This window comes from Pseudophryne corroboree, chromosome 1, assembly GCF_028390025.1.
Source record: "Pseudophryne corroboree isolate aPseCor3 chromosome 1, aPseCor3.hap2, whole genome shotgun sequence".
NCBI lineage: Eukaryota > Metazoa > Chordata > Amphibia > Anura > Myobatrachidae > Pseudophryne > Pseudophryne corroboree.
The window spans coordinates 394638904-394655809 of record NC_086444.1 but is presented as its reverse complement, the minus strand read 5'-3'; the positions used below and the strand labels follow the sequence as shown (position 1 = coordinate 394655809).

The 16906-nt window shown below is 46.7% G+C and overlaps 1 protein-coding gene across 7 annotated transcripts in view; it reads left to right on the top strand.

Annotated features, from left to right (window-relative positions):
* SRRD (SRR1 domain containing) overlaps window positions 1-16906 on the top strand; it is a 105182-nt gene that overhangs the window by 85374 nt on the left and 2902 nt on the right. For all 7 annotated transcript variants that reach the window (XM_063913200.1, XM_063913201.1, XM_063913198.1 and 4 more), the window contains 2 exons: window positions 8959-9110; window positions 15163-15208. In XM_063913200.1, the coding sequence (XP_063769270.1) occupies window positions 8959-9110; window positions 15163-15208 (198 nt within the window). The remainder of the gene's footprint in view (window positions 1-8958; window positions 9111-15162; window positions 15209-16906) is intronic.

The following is a 16906-nucleotide window of genomic DNA, read 5'->3' as shown; positions in this document are numbered from 1 at the left end:
ACTACAAGAGGCAGTTCGGTTGGTTATAGTACCGGTTCATCAGCAAGGGTACAAGGTTTCTATTCCAACCTGTTTCTAGTCCAGAAACCTAAGGGTCTCTGAACAATCATAGGTGCCTCGATTCCATATTGGAACCTTGTCTGGGTGATGGAGGCGGGGGATTTTTTGGTATCCCTTGATATCCAGGATAATTGCCTACACATATACCTATAGCACCTTCTCAGTGGTATCTCAGATAACCCCTGGAAACATTTCCAGTTTTAGGCTCTACCCTTTGGACTGGGTACAGCTCCAAGAGTGTTTACCAAAATTATGGTGGTGGTGGCAGCTTGCCTCCGTCGTCAGGGAATAAGGATGTTCCCATACCTGGACGACCTGCTAATCCTGGCTCAGTCCCAGAAAACTCTGCAATACCATCTTCAAGAGACTATACCTGCTTGCAAAGCCATTGCAGAATCTTTATACTTACTAACCTCTTCCTTCTTGTATGGAAAAGTGTGTATGTTCTTCTCGCCTGCTTAGGGCTCCCTATTATGCTCCTGCCTTGAGCTTTGGAAAAACTGAAGTTCCTGAGCCAGGTGGCGGGGATATAGGGGACAGGCCCGTTGCATCCTGGGAGTCTGAAAAGCTTAGATCCTTGGTGTCAATCCGCTGTCGCTTCCTAATATCTGAAGGTATATCCTGTGTATACTGTGGACTTCGGAGAAAGAGTAATCGACAGTAAGTCTACCATAACGTCTCATTTTTTTATACATACATGTTCTACATGTTCTTGCTGTCAAATTTAGTAATAAGTTTAACACTAAAAACTATTCAGTTTTGTGGAATTGTAAATATGATCTGCCGTTTCATGAGAAAGAAGATGTGAGCTGTTAAACACATTGCGCCAATTTGTCTGTTCACGTTGCTTGTTTGCTGATGTCACCTTACTTGGTGACTTCTCTTTCAACTTAAACCATTTGTGTATGTTGAGTGTGAGCTCCTTACTTTGTGTTCCTTTCAGTGTGTGTTAGAGGTCTACTATAGCCAGAAAAGTGTTTGGGTTTTTCTGTAACAACAATGCTCATATCCACAAGAAACAGAAGTAAGATTGATTAAAACAGTTGTGTGAATTGTCTCCATAGTCTTCTGTGTAGGGGTTGTTCCAACAGTGTTTTGCCACAGGTGTGAGTCTTCCTCAGTATATTTTATTCTTTGCATGGTTGCAGCAGTAATGCAATGCATGCACCAATTAGTCTTTTTGAGTTTTGAGTTTCTGGTGATGCTTTGTGTCATGAGTTAGCTTTGTTGCTTACTCTAGTAAAGCCAGAAGATGCTTTGAATCTGTAAACTCATAGGGGACGATTTAATTGTGTTACACCGCGGCTACCACCAGGAGGCGCAAAACGGAGGAATTCAATTGTTGCTTTTTTTAGGCGCCCAGAAGCCGCGGGACTGAAATTTTTTCTCTTAGCTGTCACAACTGAGGGCCTGAGCTGACGGGAGGCAGCCTCAGTTGTAGGGGCTGAGATGTACCGGAACCTGGGAGGTTGTATCAGACCCCTGGACATGTAAGTAACATGAATAATAACTGCCCGAAGGCGTGACCACGACAACTTGGATAAAAGTCAATGATGTTTATTATGACAACTCCGCAACACAGCAGCAGTAAAAGAAAACGTAAAAGTCAGCAAAGAATAAATACAGTTCCTGGGTACTACAGGATGGCAGGAGCCACAGGGCACTGGTAGTGTGAGATAGTTCTTATGATCTTCTAGATGGAAAGTCCTTACCAGGCCCGACTGTAGCAATGGAGATAACCCAGGATTGTGCCAGCTGGTGTTCCAGGAAAAGCTGGGTTGCTGAAGATAAAACAGCTGCTGTGGATACTGGCTGGAACCAGACTGTTGTTAGCACGGAGTGGATACTGGCTGGAACCAGTTAAATAATAAATGAACTTGGGAGCGATGAAATATGAACTGAAATGTAGAACTTGAGAGCGGAGAAATAATAATACCGGTGGAGAGTGGTAAAGTGTAGAAAGGACACCGGCCCTTTAAGGGAAGCTGTACTCTGCTGGAAGCTGAGCTGGAAGCAGGTAATGTTGTAGCTGGAAACAGATGAATCCACAATGGATTGGAGAGTCAGGCTACACCGCAGGTGGAATGCTGGTGCGGGTCTCTATGGTGGAAGTCTTGAGACAGGAGCTGGAACCTGGAAGACAATCACAGGAGAGAGACAAACAGGAACTAGGTTTGACAACCAAAGCACTGACGCCTTCCTTGCTCAGGCACAGTGTATTTATACCTGCAGCAAGGAAGGGATTGGCTAGGCAATTATGCAGATTAACAATACTGACAACAGATTGGAGGAAATGATCAGCTGACAGAATCCAAGATGGCTGCGCCCATGCAGACACTTGGAGGGAAGTTTGGTTTGTAATCCATGTGGTAATGAAAACAGTAATGGCGGCGCCGGCCACTGGAGACAGGAGACGCCAGGCTGACAAGTGCACATCCAACCACGCGGACACAGCGGAGGCCGCGGCTGACGTAATCGCCACTCTGACACTCTGCATGCAGAAGCTCAGGGACGGCGGCGGAGGCCGCGGGAGACGCCATGCCAGATGTAATATGGCGTTACTGTGACAGCGTCTCAGAGAGACAGGAGAGGATGCAGGAATGTGAACATTAGGATAACAGATGGGATCCGGTCCTGGAGCGCTGAGCCAGCCTTAGGAGGCATCTGATGGGTAAGAAATGGCGTCCAGATACCCGGATCGTGACAGCACCCCCCCCTTTAGGAGTGGCCCCAGGACACTTCTTTGGCTTTTGAGGAAACTTGGAATGGAATCTCCGGACCAAGGCAGGAGCATGGACATCAGAAGCATTGGTCCATGAACGTTCCTCAGGGCCATAACCCTTCCAGTCAATAAGATATTGTAGTTGACCGTAACGGTGACGTGAGTCCAGGATCTTGGCTACTTCATACTCAACGCCTCGTTGAGTTTGGACTTTCGGAGTTGGAGGAAGTGAGGAATGAAACCGATTCAAGATCAGCGGTTTCAACAGGGAAACATGGAATGTCCTAGATATTTTTAAGAAGGGAGGCAACTGAAGTCTGTAAGCAACAGGATTGATGACTTGTTCGATCTTGAAAGGACCGATATAGCGAGGTGCAAACTTCATACTGGGAACTCTTAACCTCAAATTCTTCGTGGATAACCATACCCGATCACCCACCTTGAGAGCAGGAACTGCTCGACGCTTCTTATCCGCAAACTTCTTGTACCTGAACGATGCCTTGAGCAGAGCTGATCGTACGCTCTTCCAGATATTGGCAAACTGATGCAAGGTGATATCCACTGCGGGAACAGAAGTTGCTGGAAGCGGTTGGAACTCAGGGACTTTAGGGTGGAATCCAAAGTTAGTGAAGAATGGTGTTGAAGCAGATGAAGAATGATACTGGTTGTTATGACAGAACTCGGCCCAGGGAAGTAATTGAACCCAGTCATCTTGAGAGGAGGACACATAGATGCGGAGGAAGGCCTCCAAGTCCTGATTCACCCTCTCGGTTTGACCATTGGTCTGAGGATGGTAAGCCGTAGAAAACTTTAGCTTGACTTGGAGGACTTGACATAAACTTCGCCAGAATTTGGCTGTGAATTGAACTCCTCGATCTGAGATAATTTCTTCAGGAAGACCGTGGAGTCGGAAGATCTCTTGTATGAATACTTGAGCCAACTTGGAAGCTGACGGAAGACCGGTGAGAGGAATGAAGTGTGCCATCTTAGTGAACCGGTCAACTACCACCCAGATGGTATTGAACTTGTTGCACATGGGTAAGTCTGTAATGAAATCCATCGACAAGTGGGTCCATGGTCGACGGGGAACGGATAGTGAAACCAGTTGCCCCGCAGGCGACTGGCGGGATACTTTATGTTGGGCACACTTTGGGCAAGATGCAATAAACTCCAAGACGTCCTTTTTCAGAGTTGGCCACCAATAGGACCTAGAGATAAACTCCAGGGTTTTTTGGATACCTGTATGTCCGGCAAAACGGGAAGCATGGGCCCAATGCATGAGCTTCTTCCTTAGCATCGGCTTCACAAAACTTTTCCCTGATGGGGGCGTAGAGTCCATCCCTACCGTGGAGAATGCCAACGGATTTATAATAGGATGCTTGTCTGAAGACTCTGACTCATTTTCTTGCTCCCATGAGCGGGAAAGGGCATCGGCCTTGCGATTCTGAGAGCCCGGACAGAACTGGAGTTTAAAGTCGAACCTGGAAAAGAAAAGTGCCCATCTGGCCTGACGAGGGTTGAGACATTGTGCGCCCTTCAGGTATAAAAGGTTCTTGTGGTCTGTAAGTATGGTGATTGAATGAGAAGCTCCCTCCAACAGATACCTCCACTCTTCTAGAGCGAGCTTGATGGCTAGCAACTCCTGGTCGCCAATGGCATAGTTGCGCTCAGCTGGGGAGAACTTCCGGGAGAAGAAACTGCAAGGGTGTAAATGGCCATCTTTAGCCCTCTGAGATAACACCGCTCCTACTCCAACGGAGGAGGCATCCACCTCTAAGATGAAAGGAGAGTCGATGTCAGGCTGTTTCAGAACAGGCGCAGAGATGAACCTTTGTTTTAAAAGATGAAATGCTTGCATGGCTTCTTCAGACCACTTGGACGGGTTAGCACCCTTCTTAGTGAAAGCAGTAATAGGCGCCACAATGGTGGAAAAGTCTCGTATAAACTTTCGGTAATAGTTGGCGAACCCTAAGAACCTCTGGACCCCTTTGAGGGTTAAGGGTACCGGCCAATTTTGAATTGCTTGTAGTTTCTCAGGATCCATCTCTAGTCCGGAACCGGACACAATGTACCCTAGAAACGGAATGGACTTGACTTCAAAGACGCATTTTTCTAATTTGCAATAGAGATGATTGACATGGAGACGGGACAGAACCTCTATAACCCAAAAACGATGTTCCTCTAAATCGTTGGCAAAAATGAGGATATCGTCTAGATAGACCACGACATGACGGTATAGAATGTCTCTGAAGATCTCATTGACAAAATGCTGGAAGACAGCTGGAGCATTGCTCAATCCGAAGGGCATGACGAGGTACTCATAATGTCCGTCACGGGTGTTAAAGGCGGTCTTCCACTCGTCACCCTCACGGATCCGGATGAGATTGTATGCACCTCGCAAGTCCAGCTTTGTAAAGATGGTAGCTCCGCTAACTCTGTCAAAGAGCTCAGTAATCAGGGGTAAAGGATAACGGTTCTTGATGGTAATGTCGTTCAAACCTCTGTAGTCGATGCACGGCCGCAGACCACCATCTTTCTTTTTTACAAAAAAGAAGCCTGCGCCGGCTGGAGAAGAAGAAGGTCGAATGAACCCCTTTGCTAGGTTCTCTTTAATATATTCCTCCATAGAATGCGTCTCAGGCAGAGACAGCGGATAAGTTCGGCCTCGAGGTGGAACCTTCCCTGGAACGAGATCAATCGGACAGTCCCATTCTCTATGAGGAGGAAGGATATCAGCAGAAGCTTTACTGAACACATCCGTGAAATCTTGATATGGAGGAGGTGGAACATCAGACGACCTGGGGGAGGAAGAACAGACAGGCAATACTTTAAACAAACATGTCTCAGCACAGGAGGAACCCCATGCCAGGATTTGCGTAGTCGTCCAATCAATTGTAGGATTGTGAAGACGGAGCCATGGAAGGCCCAGGACCACAGGATGTGTGGCTCTTGGAATCACTAAAAAAGAAATAAGTTCGGAATGAAGAACTCCCACTCTCAGACGAACTGGTAGAGTCCTTAAAGAAATAACTGCATCAAAAATTTTGCTGCCATCCACGGCAGTTAAAGAAATGGACGAAGGAAGTCTCTCGGTGGGTAGGGACCACCGTTTAACATAGGCTTCGGTAATAAAGTTCCCAGCTGCTCCGGAATCAAGGAGGGCAATGACGTTCCGATAACGTTGAGCAACTTGAAGCGAGACTGGGAGATTACAATCTTGAGGAGATGGAGAGGAGATCATTACTCCTAGCCGGCCCTCTCCTTGGCGAGCTAGGATTTGGAGTTTCCCGGACGTTTGGGACAGGCATTAATGGTGTGAGACGGAGCTGCACAATAGAGACAGAGAGACTCGGAGAGGCGTCTTCGGCGCTCAGCAGGAGTTAAACGGGAACGGCCAAGTTGCATGGGCTCATCTTTAGATGGTGACAGTTGACGAGGAGGAGGAGCAGAAGATTTTGGAGCAGATGATCTTCCACGCTCAGTTGCTCTTTCTCTGAAACGTAAATCAACTTTCGTGCAGAGTGAGATTAGCTCATCTAACTTAGAAGGTAAGTCTCTGGTAGCTAACTCATCTTTAATACGCTCAGATAAGCCATGCCAGAATGCAGCATACAGGGCCTCGTCGTTCCATGCCAGTTCGGATGCCAGGATCTGGAACTGTATCAGATATTGTCCTACAGTACGTGACCCCTGGCGTAAACGGAGAATCTCGGATGAAGCTGAGGTTACCCGGCCTGGCTCGTCGAAGATGCGCCTGAATGTTGACACGAAGGCAGTGTAGGAAGATAGCAGGGTGTCGGACCTCTCCCATAACGGTGATGCCCAATCAAGGGCTGAGCCACTGAGAAGAGAAATAATGTAGGCAATTTTTGTACGGTCACTGGGAAAATTGCCAGGTTGTAGCTCAAACTGAATCTCACACTGGTTGAGAAATCCCCTGCAGAATCTTGGAGATCCGTCAAATTTTGCTGGCGTTGGAAGATGAAGACGTGGAGCAGAAATGGGTAAGGTGGGTGGGGTTATAGCTGGAGTCACTGTGGTTGACGCACCAGACGCGCCTGATCCACGGAGAGTTGTCTGAATCCCATCCAGCCGAGTAGAGAGATCCTGGAGACAGCGGATGATGTGGCCCTGTGCAGCCTCCTGATGTTCTAGTCGGGCTGCCAGTTCTTGCATCGGCCTGGCCGCTTGATCCTGGTCTCCGGCTGGATTCATTAGGTCAGTGCTTACTGTCACAACTGAGGGCCTGAGCTGACGGGAGGCAGCCTCAGTTGTAGGGGCTGAGATGTACCGGAACCTGGGAGGTTGTATCAGACCCCTGGACATGTAAGTAACATGAATAATAACTGCCCGAAGGCGTGACCACGACAACTTGGATAAAAGTCAATGATGTTTATTATGACAACTCCGCAACACAGCAGCAGTAAAAGAAAACGTAAAAGTCAGCAAAGAATAAATACAGTTCCTGGGTACTACAGGATGGCAGGAGCCACAGGGCACTGGTAGTGTGAGATAGTTCTTATGATCTTCTAGATGGAAAGTCCTTACCAGGCCCGACTGTAGCAATGGAGATAACCCAGGATTGTGCCAGCTGGTGTTCCAGGAAAAGCTGGGTTGCTGAAGATAAAACAGCTGCTGTGGATACTGGCTGGAACCAGACTGTTGTTAGCACGGAGTGGATACTGGCTGGAACCAGTTAAATAATAAATGAACTTGGGAGCGATGAAATATGAACTGAAATGTAGAACTTGAGAGCGGAGAAATAATAATACCGGTGGAGAGTGGTAAAGTGTAGAAAGGACACCGGCCCTTTAAGGGAAGCTGTACTCTGCTGGAAGCTGAGCTGGCAGCAGGTAATGTTGTAGCTGGAAACAGATGAATCCACAATGGATTGGAGAGTCAGGCTACACCGCAGGTGGAATGCTGGTGCGGGTCTCTATGGTGGAAGTCTTGAGACAGGAGCTGGAACCTGGAAGACAATCACAGGAGAGAGACAAACAGGAACTAGGTTTGACAACCAAAGCACTGACGCCTTCCTTGCTCAGGCACAGTGTATTTATACCTGCAGCAAGGAAGGGATTGGCTAGGCAATTATGCAGATTAACAATACTGACAACAGATTGGAGGAAATGATCAGCTGACAGAATCCAAGATGGCTGCGCCCATGCAGACACTTGGAGGGAAGTTTGGTTTGTAATCCATGTGGTAATGAAAACAGTAATGGCGGCGCCGGCCACTGGAGACAGGAGACGCCAGGCTGACAAGTGCACATCCAACCACGCGGACACAGCGGAGGCCGCGGCTGACGTAATCGCCACTCTGACACTCTGCATGCAGAAGCTCAGGGACGGCGGCGGAGGCCGCGGGAGACGCCATGCCAGATGTAATATGGCGTTACTGTGACAGCGTCTCAGAGAGACAGGAGAGGATGCAGGAATGTGAACATTTGGATAACAGATGGGATCCGGTCCTGGAGCGCTGAGCCAGCCTTAGGAGGCATCTGATGGGTAAGAAATGGCGTCCAGATACCCGGATCGTGACATTAGCTTTCTGAGGTGCGAGCAAAAATGTATGGAAACTCTACACTTTCCGTTTGGACGCCCAAAGCAGGGAGTTTAGACGGCTAAACCTAGCCTGTTTGGGTGTGACATGCATGTGCATGGGCGCCCAAACAATTAAAATATTACAATTGTTTGGGCATCTAAAAAGTCCAGTTTAGACAGGATTTTTAGACGCCCAAAAGAATTGAATCGGCCCAATAGTGCTTAGAGAACGAGTCCATCCCTCTGCTATAGAGATCCATGACCTCACAGTTCCCTGTGTTATGAGTGCTCAGAATTATGGGTTCATGTTGGCTCCTGGCTCTAGGTTATGGGATTTACTGGGGTTTGGGGACTCCTGTGGAGGGACACAATTTCTATGCTACATGGGAGCAGATTAGCAAGAAGGAAGTACAGCAAAAGTTAAAGGTCTTCTTTCAAGGCCTCTATAGGACTTCATGAAATCATAATTTATATGTAAGTGTTTCTATGTTTAGCTACTTAAAATTAGACACTGGTATATTATTGACTGACCTATTTCTGTAAATGTTTATGCTGCTTTTTGTGTCATTTTGCTAATTTACTAATAAAAACTTCCCATGTAATATCTCGCCATATGCAATATTTTCTTTATAGGAGGGGAAGCATGCTGTATGTAAAACCACCTTGTTCTACATGGTTCATTGTGGGAAGGCTCTCTATAATAATTTGCTGTGGCGGAACTGGTCATTGGATGCTTTGTCACAGATGATAATCATCGGCAACAGTTTCAAAGGGATAGAAGAACGGTGAGATCATTATGCCATAACCTAACATCATAACATAATATGATAGATAACATTTAAGTATCAGAACATCCCAGTACTGAATTGAAACCTCACAGCACTCCCCAGTATACAATGGAAAATAGCCTGGGACACATTGAGCTTGCAGAGTTTCCATTTTCTTGGTTAGATTCCGTACTAGTCAAAAGTATAAATCAATTATTGATTTTTTTTTTAAAAAGATCAACACTGGGACATGAATCACAATGTGTCAGGTTATCGGTGCACCGTAGAGTCTGAAATACTATGTAGCAAACATGAAGAAAAGAAAGAAGACCCTTTTCTTGGAGCGCTCTTGTTGAAAGTAATCATGGAATTAATTAATATATACCTTTTCTCTGACGTCCTAGTGGATGCTGGGAACTCCGAAAGGACCATGGGGAATAGCGGCTCCGCAGGAGACTGGGCACAACTAAAGAAAGCTTTTAGGTCACCTGGTGTGCACTGGCTCCTCCCACTATGACCCTCCTCCAAGCCTCAGTTAGATTTTGTGCCCGGCCGAGGTTGGATGCACACTAGGGGCTCTCCTGAGCTTCTAAAAAGAAAGTATATAATTAGGTTTTTTATTTTACAGTGAGACCTGCTGGCAACAGGCTCACTGCAGCGAGGGACTAAGGGGAGAAGAAGCGAACCTACCTGCTTGCAGCTAGCTTGGGCTTCTTAGGCTACTGGACACCATTAGCTCCAGAGGGATCGACCGCATGGAACTGGCCTTGGTGTTCGGTCCCGGAGCCGCGCCGCCGTCCCCCTTACAGAGCCAGAAGCAAGAAGAGGTCCGGAAAATCGGTGGCAGAAGACATCAGTCTTCACCAAGGTAGCGCACAGCACTGCAGCTGTGCGCCATTGCTCCTCATACACACTTCACACTCCGGTCACTGAAGGTGCAGGGCGCTAGGGGGGGCGCCCTGAGCAGCAATAAAAACACCTTGGCTGGCAAAAATACCACAATATATAGCCCCAGAGGCTATATATGTGATAATTACCCCTGCCAGAATCCATAAAAAAGCGGGAGAAAAGTCTGCGAAAAAGGGGCGGAGCTATCTCCTTCAGCACACTGGCGCCATTTCTCCCTCACAGTTCCGCTGGAAGGAAGCTCCTGGCTTTCCCCTGCAGTCTACACTACAGAAAAGGGTAAAAAAGAGAGGGGGGGGCACTAAATTTAGGCGCAGTATATATAACAGCAGCTATAGGGGACATAATTCAGTTAGTCCCTGCATTATATAGCGCTCTGGTGTGTGCTGGCATACTCTCACTCTGTCTCCCCAAAGGGCTTTTGTGGGTCCTGTCCTCTGTTAGAGCATTCCCTGTGTGTGTGCGGTGTGTCGGTACGGCTGTGTCGACATGTTTGATGAGGATAATGATGTGGAGGCGGAGCAGATGCCTATAGAAGGGATGTCACCCCCTGCGGGGCAGACACCTGAGTGGATGGACTTATGGAAGGAATTGCGTGCACGTGTCGACTCCTTACACAAAAAATTTGACGACATGCCAAATGCGGGACAGCCGGCTTCTCAGCTCGTGCCTGTCCAGGCGTCTCAAAGGCCATCGGGGGCTCTAAAACGCCCGCTACCTCAGATGGCAGACGCGGATGTCGACACGGATACTGACACCAGTGTCGACGACGATGAGTCTAGTCTAATGTCCACTAAGGCCATTCGTTGCATGATTGAAGCAATGAAAGAGGTGTTACAAATTTCTGATATAAACCCAGGTACCACTAAAAAGGGTATTATGTTTGGGGAGAAAAAACTACCCGTAGTTTTTCCCCCATCAGAAGAATTAAATGAAGTGTGTGAAGAAGCGTGGGCTTTCCCTGATAAAAGATTGGTAATATCTAAGAAGTTACTAATGGCGGTCCCTTTCCCGCCAGAGGATAGGTCACGTTGGGAGACACCCCCTAGGGTGGATAAAGCGCTCACACGTTTGTCTAAAAAGGTGGCACTACCGTCTCCGGATACGGCCGCCCTCAAGGAACCTGCTGATAGAAAGCAGGAGGCGATCCTGAAGTCTGTATATACACACTCAGGCATTATACTTAGACCAGCTATTGCGTCAGCATGGATGTGCAGTGCTGCCGCTGCGTGGTCAGATTCCCTGTCAGAAAATATTGACACCCTAGACAGGGACACTATTCTGCTAACCATAGAGCATATAAAAGACTCAGTCTTATACATGAGAGATGCACAGAGGGAGATCTGCCGGCTGGCATCTAAAATAAGTGCATTGTCCATTTCTGCTAGGAGAGGCTTATGGACTCGCCAGTGGACAGGGGATGCAGATTCAAAAAGGCACATGGAAGTTTTGCCTTATAAGGGTGAGGAGTTATTTGGGGATGGTCTCTCGGACCTAGTTTCCACAGCAACTGCTGGGAAGTCAGCATTTTTACCCCATGTTCCCTCACAGCCTAAAAAGGCGCCGTTTTATCAGGTACAGTCCTTTCGGACTCAGAAAAACAAGCGTGGAAAAGGCGGGTCCTTTCTGTTCAGAGGCAGAGGTAGAGGAAAAAGGCTGCAACAAACAGCAGGTTCCCAGGAGCAAAAGTCCTCCCCCGCTTCTTCCAAGTCCGCCGCATGACGGTGGGGCTCCACAGGCGGAGCCAGGTACGGTGGGGGGCCGCCTCAAAAATTTCAGCGATCAGTGGGCTCGCTCACAGGTGGATCCCTGGATCCTGCAAATAGTATCTCAAGGGTACAAACTGGAATTCGAGGCGTCTCCACCCCACCGGTTCCTAAAATCTGCCTTGCCGATTACTCCTTCAGACAGGGAGGCTGTGCTAGCGGCAATTCACAAGCTGTATTCCCAGCAGGTGATAATCAAGGTGCCCCTACTTGAACAAGGACGGGGTTACTATTCCACACTGTTTGTGGTACCGAAACCGGACGGTTCGGTGAGACCCATTTTAAATTTGAAATCCTTGAACACATACATAAAAAAATTCAAGTTCAAGATGGAATCGCTCAGGGCGGTTATTGCAAGCCTGGACGAGGGGGATTACATGGTATCCCTGGACATCAAGGATGCTTACCTGCATGTCCCCATTTACTATCCTCACCAGGAGTACCTCAGATTTGTGGTACAGGATTGCCATTACCAATTCCAGACGCTGCCGTTTGGACTCTCCACGGCACCGAGGGTGTTTACCAAGGTAATGGCGGAAATGATGATACTCCTTCGAAGAAAGGGAGTTTTAATTATCCCGTACTTGGACGATCTCCTAATAAAGGCGAGGTCCAAGGAGCAGTTGTTGGTGGGAGTAGCACTATCTCAGGAGGTGCTACACCAGCACGGTTGGATTCTGAATATTCCAAAATCACAGCTGGTTCCGACGACACGTCTACTGTTCCTGGGTATGATTCTGGATACAGTCCAGAAAAAAGTGTTTCTCCCGGAGGAGAAAGCCAAGGAGCTGTCATCTCTAGTCAGAGACCTCCTGAAACCAAAACAGGTATCGGTGCATCACTGCACGCGGCTCCTGGGAAAGATGGTGGCTTCTTACGAAGCAATTCCTTTCGGCAGGTTCCATGCCAGAATCTTTCAGTGGGACCTGTTGGACCAATGGTCCGGATCGCATCTTCAGATGCATCGCCTAATAACCCTGTCTCCAAGAACCAGGGTGTCTCTGCTGTGGTGGCTGCAGAGTGCTCATCTTCTAGAGGGCCGCAGATTCGGCATACAGGACTGGGTCCTGGTGACCACGGATGCCAGCCTTCGAGGCTGGGGGGCAGTCACACAGGGAAGAAACTTCCAAGGACTATGGTCGAGTCAGGAGACTTCCCTACACATAAATATTCTGGAACTAAGGGCCATTTACAATGCCCTAAGTCAGGCAAAATCCCTGCTTCTACACCAGCCGGTACTGATCCAGTCAGACAACATCACGGCAGTCGCCCATGTAAATCGACAGGGCGGCACAAGAAGCAGGATGGCAATGGCAGAAGCCACAAGGATTCTCCGATGGGCGGAAAATCACGTACTAGCACTGTCAGCAGTGTTCATCCGGGAGTGGACAACTGGGAAGCAGACTTTCTCAGCAGGCACGACCTCCACCCGGGAGAGTGGGGACTTCATCCAGAAGTTTTCACGCTGATTGTAAATCGATGGGAACGGCCACAGGTGGACATGATGGCGTCCCGCCTAAACAAAAAACTAGAGAGATATTGCGCCAGGTCAAGAGACCCTCAGGCAATAGCTGTGGACGCTCTAGTGACACCGTGGGTGTACCAGTCAGTTTATGTTTTCCCTCCTCTGCCTCTCATACCAAGGGTACTGAGAATAATAAGAAAACGAGGAGTAAGAACAATACTCGTGGTTCCGGATTGGCCAAGACGAGCGTGGTACCCGGAACTTCAAGAGATGATCTCAGAGGACCCATGGCCTCTGCCGCTCAGACAGGACCTGCTGCAGCAGGGGCCCTGTCTGTTCCAAGACTTACCGCGGCTGCGTTTGACGGCATGGCGGTTGAACGCCGGATCCTGAAGGAAAAGGGCATTCCGGAGGAAGTCATTCCGGAGGAAGTCATTCCGGAGGAAGTCATTCCTACGCTGATTAAAGCCAGGAAAGATGTAACTGCAAAGCATTATCACCGCATATGGCGGAAATATGTTGCTTGGTGTGAGGCCAAAAAGGCCCCAACAGAGGAATTTCAACTAGGTCGATTTCTGCATTTCCTACAAGCAGGAGTGACTATGGGCCTGAAATTAGGCTCCATTAAGTTACAGATCTCGGGAATGTGCCCTGGGAATTTTAAAATATTATTCGGTGTGCCGTGACTAAAAAAAGGTTGAAAATCACTGCTTTAGACAGTGCAGACTCTGTGGAATGTTGGGAACGAAAGCCTGATTGTAGTGGGTCCAATAAGTTGTGTGAGTTAAAGTGTGTGAGGCGAGTTTAGGCAAGTCTCTCAAATAGCTTGGCGGGACAGATTTTTTTTTTTTTAGAATGGGAGTAATCAGTGCATGCTTGAACGGCGAATGCAAGATACCAATAGAGAGAGAGAGAGAGATTACAGAATTTAGATAAGGTTGAGATGAGCACAGGAGCTTTACTTATTTGTGGGGTATAACAGGATCAAGAGGAGAGGTAAGAGGATGAGCGGAGCGTTTCAAGAGAGGGAGCAAATCAAGAGAAAGTGCTAGAGGGTTCAAGTATGTAATTGAGCAGGTCACTAGCAGAGGAAGAGCATACCATTTAATCTTGGATTTTATCAATCTTGTCCTTGAAGTAGGTAGCAAGATCTTGTGCATTGATAGTGGCTGGGGGGCTGGGTGAGGGATGATTGAGAAGTGATTTAAATGTATTAAAGTATTTTGGGGTTAGAGGCTTGAGCACATATGAGAGTTTGAAAACATGTATGTTTGGCAGTGTCCAGGGCATTATGATAGGAGTGGTTGATAGTCTTATACGTGAGAGTCGCCATTTATGCCATTAGCGTTCAATTTTACGTGAGAGTATTTATAGGTGTCTTGTTAATTTAGAGTGCCACGGTTGACATCTAGGCATATGTAGAATGGATGGGTAGCAGGAGCCACTTCATCAATGGCTATTTCTATAGTCTGGTTCAGGTGTCATACAGCCATCTCAGGAGAAGTGAATGCAGAAATAGGTGAGACTGGTTGTTGCAGAGAGCTGGAAAGTTCTTGAAAATTTAGTGAGTTAATATTTCTGTGGGCTTGAGGATTGGAGGACTTCAGTGACATTGAGTTTGAAGTAATGGAGGAGAGCATGCAGCTGATAAGGGGGTCTGAGGGCATTTAAGGGACGCGTGAAGTCTGAGGGTATTTAAGGGGTATGTGGGGAGGTCTGATGGCATTATATGTATATTACAGATTATAAATTTTGATGGGACCAAAAACAATGAAGTAGAAACCCAATTATTTTTATTTAACTGGTCCCTATTTTTTCCCCCCGCATGACCACTCGGCTTGACATCCCAGGACTTTCATGCTATAAATAACCAAACCATAAAATATGTTATACCGTTTACTTAAATGTACTCATAATTGATCTTGTCTTATAGATTGTTATCAAGAATCCTACAGAGAGATTATGTTTATATCCATAAGGTAAGTTGTGGGGGTCAGTTGTTGACAAAAAAAAGGGATGACCTACAAAAGCTGTGTTCTTATGGAAGTTCAGCTCTGTCTTCCTGAGAGCATTAAGTTCTGAAGACTCCTTTTAATAATTTCTGCCAGAGGCAGATTGAGAGACGGTAGAGAATAAAAAAAATATTTTGATGACTAATACTGTATACAGTATTTCAGGCAATTGTTTGTCTACCAGTGTTACGGGTATAGCATGACACCCATAGAGTAGGAATTGGACCTGTGGCTAGCTGCACTCGCCACAGGTTATGTACCCACTCTATGGGTGTTGTAGACAGCTACGAGTGGGAATAGTCTGTTGGTTGGCATGCTGACCGTCTGGATAGTGAGGGGGCGGGATGTAGAGGGAGGTGTGACCGGCGGTCACATAACTGCAGCCCCTCTCAAGATGTCAAGAGGAAGATGAAGTCACAGACAAACAAAATTTTGAAGATTATTCTGCAAAATGTTTTTCTTAATCTGCATATGGCTTTGGAATCCTGCATGTTTTGCAGGTGTAATTTGGCCAGTGAAACTCCCTTGTGTGTAGTGCTACATCATGGCATAATTATAGATGAAAAATATATATTCACACAGTTCAGCTGATTTCTGTGGAAACGTTTTATCCCATGCGTAGTGGAATTCCTAGAGGGTAGAACACTACGCTATGGAAATGCTGGGGTGAATGTGATCTGGTGTTTGAGCTGATGGGTGTATAGAGTTGAAATTTACTTCTAAACACTCTAGCCTAAAATCTTATTTTTAAACCTGTAATGTAAATAGGTGCTATGGCATGGGTGCCTAAGTAATGAAATATTTTAGTATGATGTGTTATAAAAAAAAAAACCTACTGTATAATATAATATACAGATGATATAAAATGCCATGAAACAATCCATTCGACTTCCCACCCTTGACAAAACATATATAGAAGAATATAAAAGCAGTTAGAACATAAAACATATTTCAAAGTGAAGTCATGCAAGAGTTTGTCTCTAGAGGTTAATACAGTAAAGCAATTAAAAAATAATTGGGATAGGCATAAGGATATTCTTACACATAAATAAGGATCAAATAGGGTTTGAGATTAAAAAAGGCACAGAGTAGATGGGCCAGTGGTTCTTATCAGCCGTCCAATTCTATGTTTCTATTAATTAACTTATTACCATTAGTCCAATGATGATAATTTCCATTGCTCATAAAGCAAGTCCGTAATCCTGATGGGGTATTTGATACCCCATCTGTGGGTGCTGTACTAGCTGAGGTTTACCAATAAGTTGTAACGATGGATACGGTTAGCAGCGAACAGAGAATGTAATGTCACTCCAGTTGTCAAGTACAGACACTTGCATTGTGTGTCCTAGGTGTATGACGTATGAGTGCTCACAATATGTGATCCTAATAAGGGACACTGTGCTATGACAATGATTGTGCTCTGGTGGGTAACACTTTTGTGTTAGTCTTGTATTTTCCCACTGGATCAATTCATAGGGGTATATTCAATTAAAGTCGAAAATTGCCGTCTGTCGAAAAGACGGCAGTTTTCGACTTTTTAAGGTCGAAATGTGATTTGACCTATTCAAAGCTTTTCGACAAGTCGAGGCATTCGACTTGTCGAAAAGCACGTGGATTGGCGGAATAGCTGCCGATCCACGTGTTGATGTCGAAAACGGGGCCAAA